The sequence below is a fragment of the Pungitius pungitius genome, chromosome 14, assembly GCF_949316345.1.
Source record: "Pungitius pungitius chromosome 14, fPunPun2.1, whole genome shotgun sequence".
In the NCBI taxonomy this organism is placed as follows: Eukaryota; Metazoa; Chordata; class Actinopteri; order Perciformes; family Gasterosteidae; genus Pungitius; species Pungitius pungitius.
The window spans coordinates 15,579,895-15,598,972 of NC_084913.1; the positions used below are offsets into that span (position 1 = coordinate 15,579,895).

Below are 19,078 nucleotides of genomic sequence, written 5' to 3' on the forward strand. Positions count from 1 at the left end.
TGCCACCAGGGGAGAAAAAATCCATTGATGGAATAACCTGGTTCTTCAGTATATTCAGGTGCTGTTGCTGAACCTAGACCTGACCAACTGTAGCAACCCCAGATCATAGCACGAGGGTTGTCACGATACCAAACTTATGACTTCGATACTATACCTGCAAAAACATTACGATACCAGATACTTTCGATAGTGGAATATTTATCTAAACCCTAAAAGTAATAAATTAAACATCTGTAAGGTTCCCTTTTTACCAGCTTGTTCATGCCCAGTTTTTTGAACACTTAACAAATGTCATTCATATTAGTATTAACCCACAGAAAGATATTAATGAAAACGACATGGTAAAATAGCATTGATTATACACAGCTATGTGGGCCTATTGTCCGTATCTGACTATATGACTAGATAGTTATTACATAAGTATGAATTACATCATTTTGAGGTGGAAAAAAAACTAAAGCTATGTGGGTTGGGTACATTAAAGATGGACACATAATTAAAGGGCAATTTCCCCCTTTATTGAAAAAAGGACAATGAAAACTGCATCAAGTGTGTATTATTTGGTACAATTTTGTGTGTATTCGGACCTCATGATCACATAACCTGCCTATTTTGCATCTATATATTTGTGGACTATTCAGTAACTTATTTGCTGTCTTCCTTTGTCTTGTGTTGCTATTGGTTGATGTTTGACTGTTAGGAAAGTTGTTGTCAAGCCAACAAACACAGCTAGAGGGCTGCCAACTCTCACGGTTCCCCCCGGTCGGAGATGAACCAGCGCAGAATGATTTTAGCGTGGATTGTTGTTTTTAGCGGGAGACATTGTGGCGTGAGTGCGTGTGACAACGTGCAAAAGCATGTGAGTCACACGGGGAAACTGAGAGAGATGGCAGCCTGTAGCTGTGTTTGTTAGCTTCACAACAACGTTCCTAACAGTCAAACATCAAGCAAGCGCAACACAAGACAAAGCAGACATTTCCTCTTTTTGAATGCGTAAAATAATAAATACTTTGTACGCAAAGTATTTCCAGATCCCACTTCTCTTCTTCACTCTCATATTTTCTTTCAACAAGCCGAGGACGGTCGGCAACAGCTCCTGCACATGAGGACATGTCTCCCTGAGATGACTCTGTGAGTGACAGCTGCCTGTTGCATGTGAGCTGGAAGCCCCGCCCACCCAGTCAATGCGTGCAGGCAGCCGGACAGGGAGCGTAACACGGAGTGCACTCTGGTTGCTGCTTTTTTAATGAAGTACCGGTACTAGAAATATTCAAAATTGTACAGTTTTCAACGTAAGGGTACCGCGGTACCTTTCTGGTACCGGTACACTGTGCAACATTACATCGCATTGCCCCCACAGGCTTGTACAGTAGGCACATGATGGTTGCATCACTTCACGATGGGTCCACTCTATCCCTCCAGTTTTTAATAATGCGTTGGACAGTTCTTGACCAAATTTGAGTAGTTTTTGCAATGTCTTTTAGAAGTTTTCTCTGCTTGATGCATGCCAATGATTTGACCCTTCTCAAACAGACTAACATCTTTTTCGGTGACCATGGGATGTGTCTTTCAACATGCTTGAAAGATGCCCATGCAGTAATTATCCAATAGGAGGCATGTACCTATTTGCTTAGTTAAATCCAGGTGGTGACTTTTTTTGGCCAGGCAGTGTAGATCATGCATTTATACACAGACTCCATGTTGGCACAGACGAATGATTTTGACAGACTTGCATAGGCCATCAAAATCTATTCATTAGTTAAAGAAGACCTCCGACCTACTCGACTACACAAGACAATCATCCAAACACAGAATTTGTGTTTAATACAACGGCAGAGCGAGTTAGGAGGAGTCATTTGCCAATTCCTGAACTGCTCTGGGATCCACACCCTCGCCTTGGGGGATCCTCTAAACAGTGCGAGCAGGAATCTGCAGAAGGGTGTGACGGGCTTATCTATTCTGTTAAGTTAGATCATTTTGCAACCGCATGAGTGACGTTCAAATACTTTGGTGTTTGATGGCAAAATATTGTTACTGTTACACGAGGAAAGCAGAGAGCTTGAATCCCTGCACCACAGAAACAAACTGAGCTCTTCCTAATACCTCGCTTTTACCAGAGAGCTTGAAAGGGCGGTTCTTCTCCCTTGTCCCCTCAGGACAGATTTCCAGTGAAAACTTACAGGTCAGATTCCAGCGAGTTGCACAGCAAGGAAATTCTAAAGCGCCGTGAGGTACTCCAGCCCCGTTACACTGACGAGACCCCGGCACAAGCCTCCAACCAAGTCATCTCATTCTGCTACAAGACAGAAACAGTGTTGTATCTTTATCGGAAAGGAGCAGAAAGGCAATGCTCTGTGTGCGTCTGTGTGTGCATGTTTGCTCAACCCTGGCCCAACTGGCTCAGCAGGCCATGAACACTCAGTGAAGGGGACAGATAGGTGCCTTTTAACACACGGGTGCGCAGCAGATCTCAACACTCATAGGACCTAGGGGATTAAAAAAAAAACGTGCAAATAGAACTTATCGACACAGAGACTTTCTTAAGTGGGTTGAAATGTAACGCCAGCTAGAAACAGGGAGTGTTTGGTGCTCAGTGAAATCAAAATGAAGGCCAGGCTGTTGGAAGTGAGCTGGGAAGGCTCCTTCGAGCACCCTGCTTCATGTCATCCCGGATCATTTAAACCCAGCCTCTAGCTTTTCCCAATTAAAGCTCAGGCCATCCACTGATCTTTTTATTGATAATCAATAAATAGGTCCCAGAAGGGCGGTGTGCGGTATGGCCAAAAATCCCGATCACGGTATTTATCAAAAATTCGGACGGTATCCCGGTATGTGACGATAGTTTTTTCAAGTAAATAAATGTATTCATTGATGCTGAAAAGGACCGTTACCTGATCAGCTGTTCGCCAGCTGAGTTAGCTTGTTAAGCTTGTTAGCGTGTTGGCTTGTTGGCTTGTTGGCTTGTTGTTGCTGCTAGTTTTGCCACCAGAGAAAACACCAGCAGCTCAAAAGACTTTGCAATAAATCATTTTCTGATCTAACGTAACTAAACGTAACACGTTGTTGTGAGCTGTACCCAGCATGCAGTTTGGCATTTTTGTAAAGGTACAATTATTAGTGTTACAAATTGTTTATGTGTCACAAGCTGTGTTGTGGTTTTTTACCCTGTTAAAGAGAGTTTGTTGTGGGTTATTCATTGTTGTTATAAAGTCATAACCATGACTCAATCTCAATTACATGGAAGACAAGTAGCTCTGACCGCTGGCCCTTCGTGATGACGTGTGAAAATAAATTCTGCAGCCCGGCAAACACCGGTATGAACAGTATGAACGGTACTTAAGAAATTCATACCATAGATTTTCTGGCGCTATACCGTTTGAAATAGTATACTGCCCAGCCCTAGTAATTAGATTGGAAACTAACTACTGTAATTGTTTCAGCTCTGGCAAAAATCTAGGATTTAAATATAAGTACTGGTCAGAAGCCCCACTGCAGTGGGAAGAGGAATGTTTCTCCCAATCAGCTGTAAAGGCCAATTATACGCCTTCCTTTCTGTATCAAGCATAAAAAGTCACAAAATATATCAAATTCACCATCAAGTGACGTTGAATTGTATATTAAGTTTGTGATGTGTATGTGAGGTGCCTTCCCGTAAATGTTGTAAAGACAAGTCAAGCATAGCAGGTCTGACCAATGGACGGAGCTGATGATCAGGAAGCAGAATACTCACAACACAAAGTGACATTTGACATCACACTCCATTGAGCCTTGTCATAACTAATCGCGCACCAGACATCACACGAGTCACATGACTAGTTGTCCCCCCCCATTGTCGTCCCCACTATGATTGGTCCTTCCTTCTGATCCGGACCAGCTGAGACACAACAGGAGCCACGCGCAATCATGCTTAACAGGGACATGCCGGATACCTGCAGGGCAGGTTTGTCCTCCTTATGTGACAACAGTGTGTGTGTCACACGTCTGCAGGTGACAATAACACCTGAGTCAGAAGCTCCCGACAAATAGGAACTAAAGAAGAAAAAGCCATTCAAAAGAACTGGAAATATATCTGGTCTAAATAAAGCCCTGGAAAAGTTAGCTATTACTGTGACTACTCGAGGTTAACCAGTGAGTTTTTTCTTTTTGTAACTCTAATTTATCCAGGGAGGAGTGACTCATGGTGGATGTGCACCAGGACACAACGTGGTCAGTCTGCTTTCACTTTGCACAACATCCCACACGAGGCAGACCTCATGTGCACAGTGAAATGTCTAAAGGCTGTGAGGACAGACTGTCTCCTCAGGGACTGATGAGCATTAAGTCCATGCCCCTGTGGGGACATTTCTAAAGAGCCGGAGGGGCCATGACACCATGTTTCAACGCATGCACCAGATATTCTCCAAGAACTCCAGGCCTTCTCCATTATTCCATCGAAATGGAGACTGTGGTCTTTATCTTTGGTGGGGTAATGATTTATAACTTTTAAACCATCTCTTTTCAATATGTATGTTCAGCACAAACGACAATCATTAAGAGAGGGAGACAATGATTGAACTTGTGGACTTACAAGTTGCTGTTGAAGCTGTCCAGCTCATCAGTGAAGAACACCTCTCCTCCTCCTTCTTCTTTGGGCTTGGATTTCTTCCGTTTCAGCCTGAACGACGACAGCAGCCGCCTTCCCTTCTTCTCTCTCTGCGCGGCGGGTAGAACGTCCCCGTCCGATGGGGCGACGTGTCCCGGGCTGAGGGGACCGGGGCTCGCCGGTAGGGTCCCCGACTTGTCGCGGGGGCTGGTCGGGGCTTCATCTGACGGTTTCCGCTCCTTGCTGTCTTTGTCAGGTGATTTTATTTTAAACAGGCGCTTTACTCTCAGCGTGCTGGACTTACTCATGGCGCCTGGAGACCGGGGTGCTTGTTCACGAGGTGCGAGGCGGGAATGTCTCAGCGCGAGGAGAAAGCTCCAACTCCTCGGCGCGAGGAGGAGGGTTCACCGGGGCAACCTGCGGAGCGAGTCCCCGCCAGGCTGTTTTCACCTGGGGATCATTAGGAGGCGTGTCAATCAGCTTCCGCCTGCCACCTTCAGAATAAAATGTCGCAATGTGACTTTAGTCTTTATATTTAACCAGGTATCAGGAACATTTAATGCCAAAATATATTAGACATACAAGGAATTTGACGTGGCGTTTTTTTTATAGCATTGGACAGTAAGAGAATGAGACAATGGACAACAAGACCAATAACAGGGCAAGAAAAGATGGTGCCAGATGGAGGGACGGCAGATTGCAGCCAATCAACTTCTCTGCAGAGCGGATGACACGCTGCAGCCTGCCCTTGTCCTTGGCTGTGGCTGCAGCGTACTACACGGTGATGGAGGAGCAGAGGATGGACTTGATGATGGCCGTGTAGAAGTGCACCATCGTTGTCTTTGGCAAGTTGAATTTGAAACAACCTCTGCTGAGCCTTCGTGGTGATGGAGCTGATGTTCAGCTCCCACTTGAGGTCCTGGGTGGTGATGGAACAAAGAAGACGGAAAGGGGAGTCACACAGGGAGATGGGGGAAGGTGGGACTGCATTCCTCCTAAAATGCACAACCATCTGTCTTTAGAGCTCCAGGATTTTTTGGCTGCAACACCACACAAGATGGTCAGATTCCCACCTGTAGGCGGACTCATCTCCATCCGAGATGAGTCCGATGAGGGTGGTGTCATCCACATACTTCAAGAGGTTGAAGGACTGGTGTTGGAACAGTATTACAATTGAAGAAAAGTTAGGTTAGGTTGAGGAAAGACCTCATGGTTGGGCTTGAATTAGGTTTTACAGTTACTACCATAAATCCACAACCAGTCCCCTAGTTGGAAGTTCTGTTAGTAGAAGACAGCCACCCACCATATGCAATCCTTTTGGATAATAAAAACACTTCGTCACTAGCCATGACAGTCACATGGACGTTTCATTTGTGGGTCCACTATGAAACAACGATCCTGATTGTCTTTCGATTGGCATTGTTATGGTGCTGAGTGGCATGAAAATAAGACAATACGTATACGAAACCACTCGATCGCCTCTTGTGACGGTTTCATGACTTTCCATGAGACTGCACTCTATTATCTCACACACAAAGCAGCTGATACATCATTTTAAGGAGTCAACACAGTAAGGCTTTTATTTTGAAAGCAAAAATGTCCCCATCACTTTCTTGCAGGATATAGCAGGCTCTTGAATTACCCAACACTACCTGTTCAATTTAGTCTCACCTTGATTCAAAACCTCCATTTGGCCTGTAGTTACATTCTCCATACCCTCTATGTAATATAATGCTTTTTAAGTTCTGTATGGCACGAGGTATGAGTTTGGTTCTACATGTAGGGGAGTTGTACAAGTTCCCCTACATGGAATTTATGTAATTTGTGTTTCATGATAAAGGCTAAATACTGTTTTTTAAAGTTCTAAGTTGTTAAAAGACAGCCTTTCAAGAGGCCCAGAAGATGATTGGTCCTATAAACAAAAGCTCAGTTGACATGGTTTGACATTGCACCTTGTCCTTGTAAGTGATGACTTCACAATAACAGGTCTAGCAGTTTGTCCAGATAAACATGACATGGCAAAAAGCCATAATACTGTATAACGGGTTCATCAGCCTCAACTGTAGCTGCAATCCACTGATGTGTCATCAGCTCCACCTGCTGGCCATTTGGAGGGAAAGCAACCGCAGTCTGTATTGTTGCAGTTTAGAGCAAAGCTACTTCCTTTTAAACCACCATCAATCACAATTAATGCTCCAAAACAACTGTTCCATAAATGATTCATAAAGTCTGAGTTTACAATGATTTAGTAAATATTTAAAGCTTAACAACTTCAACAACCAGAAAGCCCCAAAAGAAAAGTTAAAAACAGAATGGACAGACAAAAAAAGATTAGAAAAAGAAGTAGATTATTGTATTATTTTTCCAGTTTCACTGAACAAATAATGCGATAAAACATAGTAATTGGCAGAAATTAAGAAATAAAAATGACTGAGAAAATAAAAATGATAAAGATATAAATTGAATTAATAAGGGGTCGGCAATTGCTCTTTATCATTTTGGAAACACCATGTAATTTAATAAAAGTTGTAAAAGTATTAAAAAAAACAGTACAGACTATAGAAAGCCAATTAAAAAACAACCTGGGACAAACAAAACATTTCCTCATTTCAAATAATAGACTTAAACAAACAGGGCAGTTAGTGTGAAACAACCTTGCATTCTGTGCTAATTTGGAAATTCATAGATGATAATAAAGAAATCTTCTGTGTCTTTAAAAAGTGACCTACTTTCTTTATTTTGACAAAAACTCAGATGGCATGGTAGCTCTTAGTGGTTGAGTCTCTGATCAACTGGGGGAAATACATGAATCCAACAGACTCGCAATAAATCAAAGCGCTGACTGTAAAGCCTGGGGAGGGGGAGGGTTGAGGGGGAGGGGGGAGGGGGGTGGTGTCCCTGCAGGTGAGTGTGACATCAGAAGCAGGATGCTCAGTGATGCACCTTACCCACACAGAGCCAGAGAGAATGTGTGGTTCTGACGTCTTCTTCTTCTTTTGATATTTTAAGCACTCAGCATTTGTGCCATAAAGCCCTCACACAGAACTCACTCTTCACAGCTTTGACTTCTTCTGACCTGACGACGAGGGACACAGAAGATCAAGGAGTGTTGATCTGCAAGGTGCGTATGTTCTGAATGGAAGATATCAGTATAAATATGCGCTAAATGAGCTGGATTTTTTTTGTGTGACTGCAAAAATGTTTTGTGTATTGTTTTTATGTATCATTAATCCAGCAACTCTAAAAAATAATGGACAAATTGCTTGTGATACATTTTAAAGTGTAGTGATGAATGTTGACAGATTCACTTTGATTTTAAACCCCTAAGGATTGATCGCTTTTTAAATCTGGTTAACTTGAACATTTTCACAGGCGGAAACATTTTTACAGAACTGTTAGTTCTGCAAAATATAGATACAATATTTACAAAGAACGCAGTTCTCAAATTGGTCTCGAAACAAAAGGCTCATTTTCATGGCTCAAACTGTCATTTACCAAAACAGATATATGATACCTTCCTCATCGACCACAAGCACATCTACGCATAGGGTACATTTTTCTTAGTGACTTTTGAGAAGTGAAAGGGCTGAAACCAAAGATATCAACAAATGTCATATCTGTTGCATACATCAGACTTTTTGAAGAAGTGAGTTGCAGCCCGTAAAAAAATATTTACATGCTACTATTAGCGGAAAGGAGAAATCATGTTGATCACCCAAAACAAAAGAATCTACTGTTCTTGTCTCAAGCAGAGAACTGTATGATCACTTTTTAATTTGTTTAGTTTTTAGTTGCATGTTAGCGACCTCTCTACACAACAAAGCTGTGCAGAAGATCCTCGCTGATGCACATCTAATCAGCCTCTCAGATCAGACACAGCACAAAGTGCAACCACCTCCATCCTACTTTCATGTGCATTTTACGTCTATTTGGGTCACTGGCAGTCGTAGGAAGAGTACTTGGTAGAAAGTAAGCCTCACTAACAAGTGACACATTTTGGTTGACATTTGCATTCCCCTAACTGTTGGCCATTTGGTGTAAATGTTCCTCCAGATGGAAAATATGACGTCACAGACTTCCGACTATTCTGACGGTATTACTGAAGACTACCATTACGATGAAGGACCCTGCAGCCTCGACCCTAACCCCATGGAAATCATCACACGAACATGCATCCACTGCATCATCTGTGCCCTCGGCCTGGTCGGCAACACTCTGGTGATCATCACCTACATCCGCTACAAGAGGAGCAAGACCATGACGGACGTCTACCTCTATAACGTAGCTGTGGCGGACCTGCTCTTTGTGGTCGCGCTGCCATTCCTCATCTACAACGAGCAGCATGGCTGGTCAATGGGGTCCGTGGCTTGCAAGATGCTGAGGGCAGCCTACAGTATCAACCTCTACAGTGGCATGCTCCTGCTGGCGTGCGTCAGCGGCGACCGCTACGTTGCTATCGTCCGGGCCAGAAGGTCCTTCGGCGCACGCTCGCGCACTCTGCTCCACAGCCGCCTCATCTGCTCAGCCGTTTGGGTGTTCGCCGTGGCCCTAACTGTGCCCACACTCATCTACAGCAAGTACGACGACGGCACATGTGAGCTGTCATTCACAGAGACAGGAACCGCGAGGCTGATGAAGGTGGTGGTTCCCAGCCTTCAAATAGTCATTGGCTTCCTGCTGCCCCTGCTGGTGATGGTGTTCTGCTACGCCAGCATCGTGTGCACCTTGTTGAGAGCCAAGAGCAGCCAGAGGCACAAGGCCATCCGCGTGGTCATGGCAGTTGTTGCGGTTTTCATCGCGTGCCACCTGCCCTACAATGTCACGCTGCTGAACCGCACGGCGTCTCTTTTCAAGGAGAGGAGCTGTGAGCCAGAGCAGATCAGACTCCGGGTGCTGGCCATCTCCAGGAGCATCGCCTACTTCCACTGCTGTCTCAATCCCGTCCTCTACGCCTTCGTTGGGGTGAAGTTCAGGGTCCACTTCCGGCAAATAATGTCGGACTTGTGGTGCTTCGGCAGAAAGCACGGCAGCGCCGCGCGCTCGTCTCGCGTCACGTCCGAAACTTGCATCTCAGGCCGCGTGTCTTCAGATAGCTCCAACAACGGGAGGTCATTCAGTGCGTGATGCTGCAGCGGTTCCATTAGCAACGATCGCCGGCGGTACCGAAGATGGAGATATTGTTGCTTGTGGTGTTACTTTGCTTTAGCTGTACATAAGTGGATAAGAAGTGTTGCTTAAAAGGTGGAGTGTTTGAAACTTCAGAACCCTCAGCCGGCATTCACAATTTACCGTTAAAATATGGTAATATATATATTAACATAGATACTAATTAGCTAATTGGTGATTTTCTTTACAGACCAATATATTTTTTTATTTTATTATCACATTGTAAGAATATCTGCCAATGTTGCTCTAAGAATAGACATTCTACATAAATATTCTCGCTGATTGATCTTTATTTTTGCAGAAATAAAAATAATAATTTGAAAAACAAGTCTTAAATATATGTTTGATAAAACCCCTTTTGAACAAACCACCACATACATACATCTCGATATAATGCTTAATGATGGATTGTACTTTAGTTATGCATTCTCCTCCGTGAATTATGGGAACACAGCGGCTGACTTGGATGTTCAGTGATTTCAAAACGACTCATAACTGGAGGATCCGATGTGTGATTGGGACACATTTGGATTCTTCATGTCAACTTCTAACCATATCTTGTTTTTTTGTTTTGCTGTGAAAGATATGTGGCAATTAGGCTCATTTAATAAAAGAAAAAAGGATCAAATTCAGGGAGTTCGTCTCTACACATTTTCTCAACAAGGCATCCCATTTTGTTAATAGGTTTTTCATATTTTTATGTTGGATTATTTTGCTTCTGTCACATTTCCTGATCAAGTACTTTTGCTAAAATAGTGCATTTTCCTGAACAGTTAATGAGCTTTTAGTTAAATGATATGCACCAATTATCACTTTCATCCCACGCCGGAACGAGGCTTGTCAGCACTGTGGGTCTGACCATACGGTTCTGTTAAAATCAAAGGCTGTTTATTCTTAACAAATCCTACGTCATGTCAATAGGTCATCGATAAATTCAGCTCAGCACTCGGCGTGACAGAAACCGCCACACCAGAACCGCTAGTAGGAGTGGTCATGGAAACCTCTACAACATTAAAGGCAGATTCATCTCACGCTATAGACAAACTATTTCAATCATCAAATACTAACACACTAACACTACTACTGTATGCTATTTTTTGTTAACGTGTTCTTTGTGGGGCAAGACAAAAAATGTTTCTTCCTGTGACGATGAAGGTCATTTCCTGTGGTTGGTTTAGAATATACGTCAAAAGCCACCACAGGTTTCTAGAGTCATGTATCACAGTTAGAAATAAGACGATAACATTAAAAACAGCATGAAAGGCATCAGTCTTTCATCAGTCAGTCATCAGTCAAGTTGCTTCCAAGCACAGCCCTCTTCTGGGGGGTTGATTTCTGTGTCCCATTGCTTTAAAAAAGTGCTCAACCCAGAATTAAGAGAGTCTATCTGTTGCCTCCACACTGCTCCCAGCATGGCAACGTCTTTAGCCAGGAGATGGAAGAGATTTTATTAGACACTATACTGTGAGAAACCCCACAGCTGCAATACTGTAAAAATAATCACCGTAACTAACTGGCAGCTGGTGACAAGTAACTTAGTGTAAAAAGGTTCACAGTAAAATACTGTAAAAGTAAACATAGTGACTAACTGACACCTGGTGACAAGTAACTTAGTGTAAAAAGGTTCACAGTAAAATACTGTAAAAGTAAACATAGTGACTAACTGACACCTGGTGACAAGTAACTTAGTGTAAAAAGGTTCACAGTAAAATACTGTAAAAGTAAACATAGTGACTAACTGACAGCTGGTGACAAGTAACTTACTGTAAAAAGGTGAATGTATTGTATTTTTTGATACAGTGGCTGTGTTTGATTGTGACATCAAACAAAGTTATTTAAATGTTAGATGTTAAATGTACTTTTGGTTACAGTAAAACCGTAAAATAAAGAAAAGTTATCTTTACGTAGTGTATTTTTGTTTACAGTACTTTAAACTGTCAAATAAAACAGAAGTACTGCCTCTTTTGGTAAAAACATTTTTAGCTGTAGTACACAAAATTCAATGTCCCACCTTTGTGGACTGCTGGTAATTTACATTTTACCAGTATTCTGCTTTTAAAATATAATGTCACTATCTTATTTAAATTGACACATTTTTAAGCTTCAACAACTGCGGGGAGACGGCAAACTATACATTTAAAAAAAATGTATTCTTAATTGTTGAAAATAACTCTTCTGTATCTTTACAAAGAAGGTATTTGCTCGCTATAGAGCTGTAGAAATAATACAGACGTTAAAATGAATATATTAGAGGCATTGCAAACACCAAAGATGTGCCTCAGGACTGCACTTTGAGTATTGGGAACCAAAGTACCCTTCATCACTCCATCAACTGCACAGACTTGATGTATTGTGTGTTTGAACGTGTCATGCTCTGTGAGGCCAGTGACTGAGTACAATGTCACTTTCATTCTGATTAACAAAAACACCAATGCAAAGTGCGAGGTGACTCATCTGACGCTGTACCTCTCTTACAGCACAAAGCACTGTTAGTGGTGGAAACCCAAGATAACGTAGCATAGTACACAGCTGTGACATAAAGTACAAACTAGTGATTAACTCCCATTGAGAAAAACACAGTTTGATATAAAGGAAGCATTTGTACAGCAGCGTTCCTGCTTCCCATCCAAGCAGGTGTCTCCCCTGCAGCCTGTTTATTGCCACACCACCATGTGAACTTAGACTCTCATTTCACACACTCCTAGACACGGATATGGAGGCCTTTTACATACTTGATGATTATCTTTTGGGTTTGGCTGCTCCTCAGTCCCTCAGGCATTTTGACTATGTGTGGCATAACTTCTGCTCACATAGGTCAGCTGAATGGAATTCCAGAAGGAACATTACGCAATGTTAATGCTTCGATCAAGTTGCTATCTCACTAGAGATCCGTTTGAGACACATTTGAATGCTGTGTCCAGATGTGAGCTGCCCACATCTGGACACGGGGCGATGCGTGTGAGCGGGTATCTGCCGTATTCTCCTCATAGGTTGCACTAGCTACTAGGTGTCCCCCTTTTGAGTCTACATTTATGGTTTAGACAGAACTGTGCTTCATTGACCACGCAGGGCCGTGTGTGGGTGCTAATAGCAAAGTGGTCAGTTGTCGATGATTTATTCTACTTCACTACATTTAAAAGCCAGGAATGTACTTTGTAGTCCACTGTATATATTTGACAATATGACTAACTTTTGTCTTTTCAGATGTTAAATGAAATCTAACATTAGTACTCAGCAGGATAATATTTACCATCTGCAACATTCAACACCAGAGAACAAAAGTGTTACGACTTTTGTTCCTTTGAGTGTATTTCCATGCTAAGACTTATGGACTTTCACAATTTAGAAAGCAGGATTTTGACCTATTGAGGAGTATTTCTACACTGTCGTATTACTGCTTTGAGTAACTAACAAACTTGGGACCAGGTGGGTTTCTAGAAGTGGGATTCAAGTTTATCAGAGCTTTGTCACGAATAGACAGCGGACTGTTGCACATGGAAACTGCTAAACAGAGGCTAATGAATAGGCTCACAGGCTCAGACGCAGGTATCGGTGAATACATGGGTCCGTGCACGTGTCCCATATCGTCTATCAGCTCATTTACACTGCTCAGTAACAACTGTAAAACATTCGTTACTCGTCGTGCTTTAAACCTATGATGGAAGTAGGAAGTAGTGAGTCGTCTCTTCCCTTTCAGAAATATGTATAAATACTTAGAACAACCAGAAATGACAAACGGCACTACAGGGAAGAAAAAGGTGGACTTGTTACAGACTGGATGAGTTCTCTGGACCGATGTGCAGCTATCAGGAAGGAAACAGTTGGCAACAGGATTTCCCCTATAGTACTAATGTTACTAATGTTACTAATTATTGTTAATAATAAGGAATAAGCCTGAAGCTAAATTATTCAAATCTGATGGGCTGCTAGTGGATGTGAGAACTCTCACACGTTAGGGGCATGCTGCAACATGTCGGCGCTGCAGTGACTGCGAGGGCTTATTTAAAGGGTGGATTTACTCTTCTAGGACAGGCTTTATTTATTTTTATCTAAACATCTGGCATTTGATAATGAAGTCACTCCTTTACTGTAATTAACATGTGATTCACTCTCCCTAGAGGGATTTATTGTAGCAGCCTGGTAAATTGTCAGAGCCTTTGTGCTAATGCAGCACAGGCAGGGAAGAGGGCGCGAAATGTGCTTTTGTTCATCTCAATTGGAGTATCTGCCTTTGTGGACCACTTTGTCTTTGCCAGATTTCGGAGAACAACGGCAGATGGACCAATCGTTTGACTTTGACCAGACTCCCCGCCCTCGTTCTGATGAGGAAAAAGGTTTTTTGATGTGAATATTCAGTCCATGACTCAGTGGTGCATGGGTCCCATCTATGCTCTACATTTGAGAGTTCACCACACAGAGTGTAGTGTGAGTGAGGTAATCGCTCCCTGTGGACTCTTTATGGGAAAGCCAATTGAATTCAAGCTACATAAGTGTGTTCTTACGCTGTTATGCTACATAGTATTTTCATTTTTGTAGCTCCCATGTGATGTTGAAGTGTTTCACGCTTACATTCCTGTGGTTCTCATTCCTCTGATGGACAAGCAAGGAGCTGCTTCTTCTAACAGCGCAAACAACCTCACGGGGGGGGTAATGCCATTAGCAGCTGTAATCACTGTATGAGCACGATGCAGAGCGGCAGGTACTCGGATTACAGCACAGAGCGCGGCATGGATGGGGAAGTGCAGCGTGACTTTCCTTTTCTTATATTAAATATTGTTGAGGCCACTGAGGCGAGATGTGACCCAGCCTAAAAACAAGTTAGAATGGAATGGAATTAAGGGTTAGGAAAAGGAGATGAGGGCATTCTAAAGACCTACCGTCCTATATCTATTTTTATTGACTTTGTGGCTCTCGGCCTTCCACCGGCCCACACTGATACAGCTCACACCATATGAATATAACATCTAACAAGAATGTGATACATCTTTGGAACTAAGTGCACCTGAGGCATATCTATTCAATAGATGGAGTGGCCCCATAGTTTACATGAAGCTTAGCAGAATGACAAATGATGCAAGCTACACACACATCACAAAAAGGTTGCGTAGAAAGATAAAGATGTGTTGCTATACTGGGATATTTTTTACGTAAAGCCCCTCTGGGATCGAAGCCCCCTGCTATAAATGTAACGGCCCCCGAGAGAAAAGCCTTGAGCCGAGTCCAGGTTGTCTTTGAGTATTCATCATTCAGCATCTGCAGAGAGACGCGCTTCCCTTCAGGCCTCCTCCTCCCCACCAGGCAGCCATGATCAGGGCTCCTGGCAGCGAGGGGATTATCTGGCTGGCTCAGACTGTACTCTGCTGGTGTCCACTGAGGAATGTGAGCGGGTCAACCGTCAGCCAGTTATCAGTTGCTTTTATTATTATCAATTCCTCTGGAGGAACTGTATGTTCCTCTCTGCTCACATGCACACACACACTGACACGCACACGGGGAAGATAACCCTCCTAACCGCTTTGCTCTACGTTTCAGGCCATTCTGCTTTGGCAATTACCGTAAATGGAGCCGTGAGCGGAGTTTGGTATTTTCAAACGGGGGAGAGGAGGCAAATGTGGTGTGTAAGTGGAATTAGTCTAGCTTAAACATCTGGGAGTCGGAAACAACAAGGCTGAGAAAGCCATCAGGGAAAGACCAAACACAGGCATGGAAGGGCTGGTCTAAACACTGCTGGCCAAACAACAAACCGCACACACACACACACACACACACACACACACACACACACACGCACACACGCACAAACCTCAAATAACTGAACTATGTTAACTATGCATCTGTCTCAGTTTGGGTGTCATTCTGAAATGCAGAATCTGCAGATTGGGTCCATAACCCTCATGTAGTGAGCCTTGCATCACAAAGACAGGCAGGAAACAAGCAGGAAAAAGCATTTCCAACAATGAGGGCTGTGAGCTTCATGGAGCGGCCCCTCAGTGCCACTGTACCCTCCAGCTCAGCTTGCTGCTGGAATGTGGCCATAAGAAGCCCCCCCCCCCCCCTCACTGGAAGCCACGGCAGCTTCCCGCGCAAACACCTGCAGCATGAACGCCAAGGGGTTGCGTGTCAGAGCCCAAACACCAGCGTGGGGTGGGGGGGGGGGCCCTACGCGTAACATTTCACACCTATTGGAAGTGACAAGCCGTGGCCGCAGTACTCCGAGTACTGGGACGAGACCCCCCCCCCTCCCCCTCCCCCAGTGGGGTACCGCCTCTCTCTCTTTCATCCGCCTCGCTGTGGAAATGAGAAGGACAGAATCCTAAGTGATACTCCAGGTGGCCCATGTGACTCGTGGGAAGCGAGAGCCAGATGTGCGAGTGTGCACATGTCCAGATGTGTGTTAAAACGTTTTGAAATGCACACAGAAAGCGTAAGGATTCAAGTTGGAACAAAACAAACCTCCACATGAGATTAGACAATAATTACTTTCATCAAATATTTTATATTCTCATTTTGACCAAACACCTTACTATGTCCACAGGGGTTGTGTGCAGGAGAGGCCAGCTTCTGTGCACTGGTCAGACATGACCATGGTCATGTGACATCGACCCGTGGAACACAAGCAAGCTCAATATCGGCCTGTGGATTTTCACTAGATTCTACTGATCCTAAAGTTAAACTCATTAGCAAGATCAGCTGAGCTGGTGAGGTCATACCTCACTCATACATTTGATAGTGTAGTTTGGTCGTTTTATTATAAAACCTTCAGTTGGAGTCATTGTCGTAGTTTATGGAAAGATATTTACAGCTTGGATTCAAATATGTTTATGCAAAGGTGTTTTCCTGGCGAGAACACTGATGCTTTGATGGTTTCATGATTCATCATGAAACCATCAAAGCATCTACTCCTCATTGCTATGTTGGTTTATTGTGGAGGTTGTCTGAAACAAAAAATAACAACTAAAAGATATGTAAACAACAGTGGTTGCCATGGCGACATAAACCTGCGTTCTTAGCTGAAATCTTCTGATTGGTTTGCTGTTGTCATAGCATGTTTGTTATGGCAAAGTTTGAATATAAGCCAGCTTTTCCTTTCTAGTCACTTTTAGTCAACTTCTCTACGTAAAGAGATGAACTTCTGCTGAAACTGTTCATTACTGACAGACTATCATTTCAAGTCGTCAAGTTGTTACAAATCCCAACTGTTTATCAGTTGCTAACTGCATTTATTCAAGATCCGTGCATACGTGTCCACCAGGCGAGCAATGGAGTACGGAAGAAACAACAGGAGGCCCCATGGCCCCCAGTACAACCAGGACCAAGCAAGGCAGCAGAGTGGCCCTGTCCGAGCCGCCTCAGAGAGCGGCGCCCTGTTCCAACAGCTACAGGAGTGCAGAGAGGAGCTGCGCCACCAAAAGGGCCTGAAGAGGATGTTCATCAAGAGGGAGAAAGACACCCGTGAGAAGCTGGAGAGACTCAAGAGGGCCAGTGACCCGGAGACCATGATCACCTTCGGCATCGCCAGCAAGGTTCGCAGCACCCTCAAAACTAAAAAGAAGAAGGAGCTGCAAATGGAATACGAGAACATGAAAATGTCTTATGTAATCCTCGAGCAGAAGCTCTCAGCAGAGCTTCAGTTCGAGAGGGATAAAAACGAAGCGCTCCTTGACGAACTTGAGCAGCTGAAACTTCAGCTGAAGACCAACCAGATCCAGGAAGAGGATGTCAAGCTTGAATTCAGAGCGATGAAACATGAACTCACGTTCTCAAGCAACCAGGAGGATGTCACCAAGCTCCATGCAGAGGAGGAGGAGGTCAGTCAGGCCCTCAGAACTGAACTCAAAGAAGATCACGAGGACAATATCAGCGAAGGAGGCTCAACACCCTGAAAGACTCTGAGAATCCACCTTTATCTTTAATCTTTATTCTAAAAATGAGCAAAACGAGACAATAAAAGATTTCTTTATTGTTTATCCTCGTGTTTTTTCATTAAAATGTTGACAAAAAGATTCAACTGAAGTAACATAAAAAACCTTAAAGAATTATCATTAAACAAATATTTTTCCAATAAATATATGTGCCACAATTATTGGCACCTGTTCATTTAATATTTGGGTTACGGTCTCACATTTGATAGTTAAAGCCTGGAACCAGTGACTCATATTTATATTCACACTGGTTTCCATCTTCTTTACTCTTTTAATCTCTTTAGTTTAGTTATATCCGGCCCACTAGTAAATACCATGTGTCTATCATAACTGGCCGGTCCATAGGACGCACACGGCTGATAATAAAACTCCCAGAAGGCTCTGTAACAGCTAATCTAGCGGTTTCTCTGACAATTGCGGGCTCACAGCGAGGGGTCACCTTTGACCCCCAGCCCGCCCTGTGTGGCAGTAAAACCAAATGCACATGATCCTTTCTTCAGTGTCCTCCAACCCGTTTACCACAGTGTCCACTGTGTTAAGTCAGTGTCCCCTGCTCCCCCAGCAGACCACAGCAGACATGGCCTCCTCAGCGTTCATGCTGGTCTTCCAGTTCTGTCCAGATGGAGACTCCCAGGAGATTGGACCCACCACCTGCAGCGTCTCACTCAGCGCTAGTGGTCGGGGGGTTGATGCACTGGAGGAATCAAAGAAAGGGATTCTCAGAGCCACCGGTCCCACCTACATTAACATCCTGCCACAATAGAGCGTTTAAGGCCGGGGAGAAGATCAAGGTCTTCATTCATGGATTTCTTCCATATTTTCTCCCCAAAGTGGGTTTTTCTTCCATTTGTTGTGTCCTGTCAGGTTGTTAATGAGCAAAGGACGTAGGACCAAATATTTAGATTTCGGACCATATAGATCTGAGTTAAACATAATAGTTAAAATGTGATGAGTTAAGATAATTATTAATAGAGTGTATATTCGATGATGATAATATGCACGCTAAGTTATCTTTACATTCATTGAAGGTTTGTGAAAAGGGACGAGTCAGTTAAGTGAGGGATTTCACATCAGGCCAGGAGACGGAGTCATGTGATGCCTTGGAGTGGAAAGGAAATCACGGGGGAGGAGCTGGGCTTGAATGTGCAGCCAATCACATACGACAGGAGCACAAGGGACACGCCCCCCCCCCCCAGAGATTGGAAGCTAAGCGAAGGAACCAGTATGGATGGTCATGTGAGACTGGACTGCATGTTTCACTTTGTAATTGTATTGTTTCTGTTTGCTAATACATTTTCTTTTATAGCTTTTAAACTCAAGCCAGTTGATTCTTTTGACTCTTCACCTTCGGCCCGGGGAAGGAAATAAGGAGCTGAGCCTCTGTTCTGCTGTTAGACCCATCTTCAGA

General features: G+C 43.6%; 3 protein-coding genes across 3 annotated transcripts in view; 2 read left to right on the forward strand and 1 right to left on the reverse strand.

The window, feature by feature from the left end:
* Nucleotides 1–5,004, reverse strand: part of crybg1a (crystallin beta-gamma domain containing 1a) — a 31,731-nt gene extending 26,727 nt beyond the window's left edge. Inside the window, exon 1 of the mRNA XM_037486446.2 lies at nt 4,568–5,004. Within this exon, the coding sequence (XP_037342343.2) occupies nt 4,568–4,890 (323 nt within the window). The 5' untranslated portion in view covers nt 4,891–5,004. The remainder of the gene's footprint in view (nt 1–4,567) is intronic.
* A 3,631-nt stretch (nt 5,005–8,635) lies between these two features.
* ccr6b (chemokine (C-C motif) receptor 6b) lies at nt 8,636–10,231 on the forward strand. Its single transcript, XM_037486891.2, has one exon. The coding sequence runs from the start codon at nt 8,636–8,638 to the stop codon at nt 9,704–9,706; it is 1,071 nt and encodes a 356-aa protein (XP_037342788.2). The 3' UTR covers nt 9,707–10,231.
* A 6,174-nt stretch (nt 10,232–16,405) lies between these two features.
* Nucleotides 16,406–17,713, forward strand: LOC134104176 (uncharacterized). The gene is made up of 2 exons (XM_062557497.1): nt 16,406–16,446; nt 17,001–17,713. Exon 2 carries the CDS (start codon nt 17,008–17,010, stop codon nt 17,629–17,631), a length of 624 nt encoding a protein of 207 aa, XP_062413481.1. The 5' UTR covers nt 16,406–16,446; nt 17,001–17,007; the 3' UTR covers nt 17,632–17,713.
* The last annotated feature ends 1,365 nt before the right edge of the window (nt 17,714–19,078 follow it).

What these genes read in the sequence shown, in the direction of transcription:
- ccr6b (XM_037486891.2), top strand. Translation starts at nt 8,636, where the DNA reads ATGGAAAATATGACGTCACAGACTTCCGACTATTCTGACGGTATTACT.
- LOC134104176 (XM_062557497.1), top strand. Translation starts at nt 17,008, where the DNA reads ATGGAGTACGGAAGAAACAACAGGAGGCCCCATGGCCCCCAGTACAAC.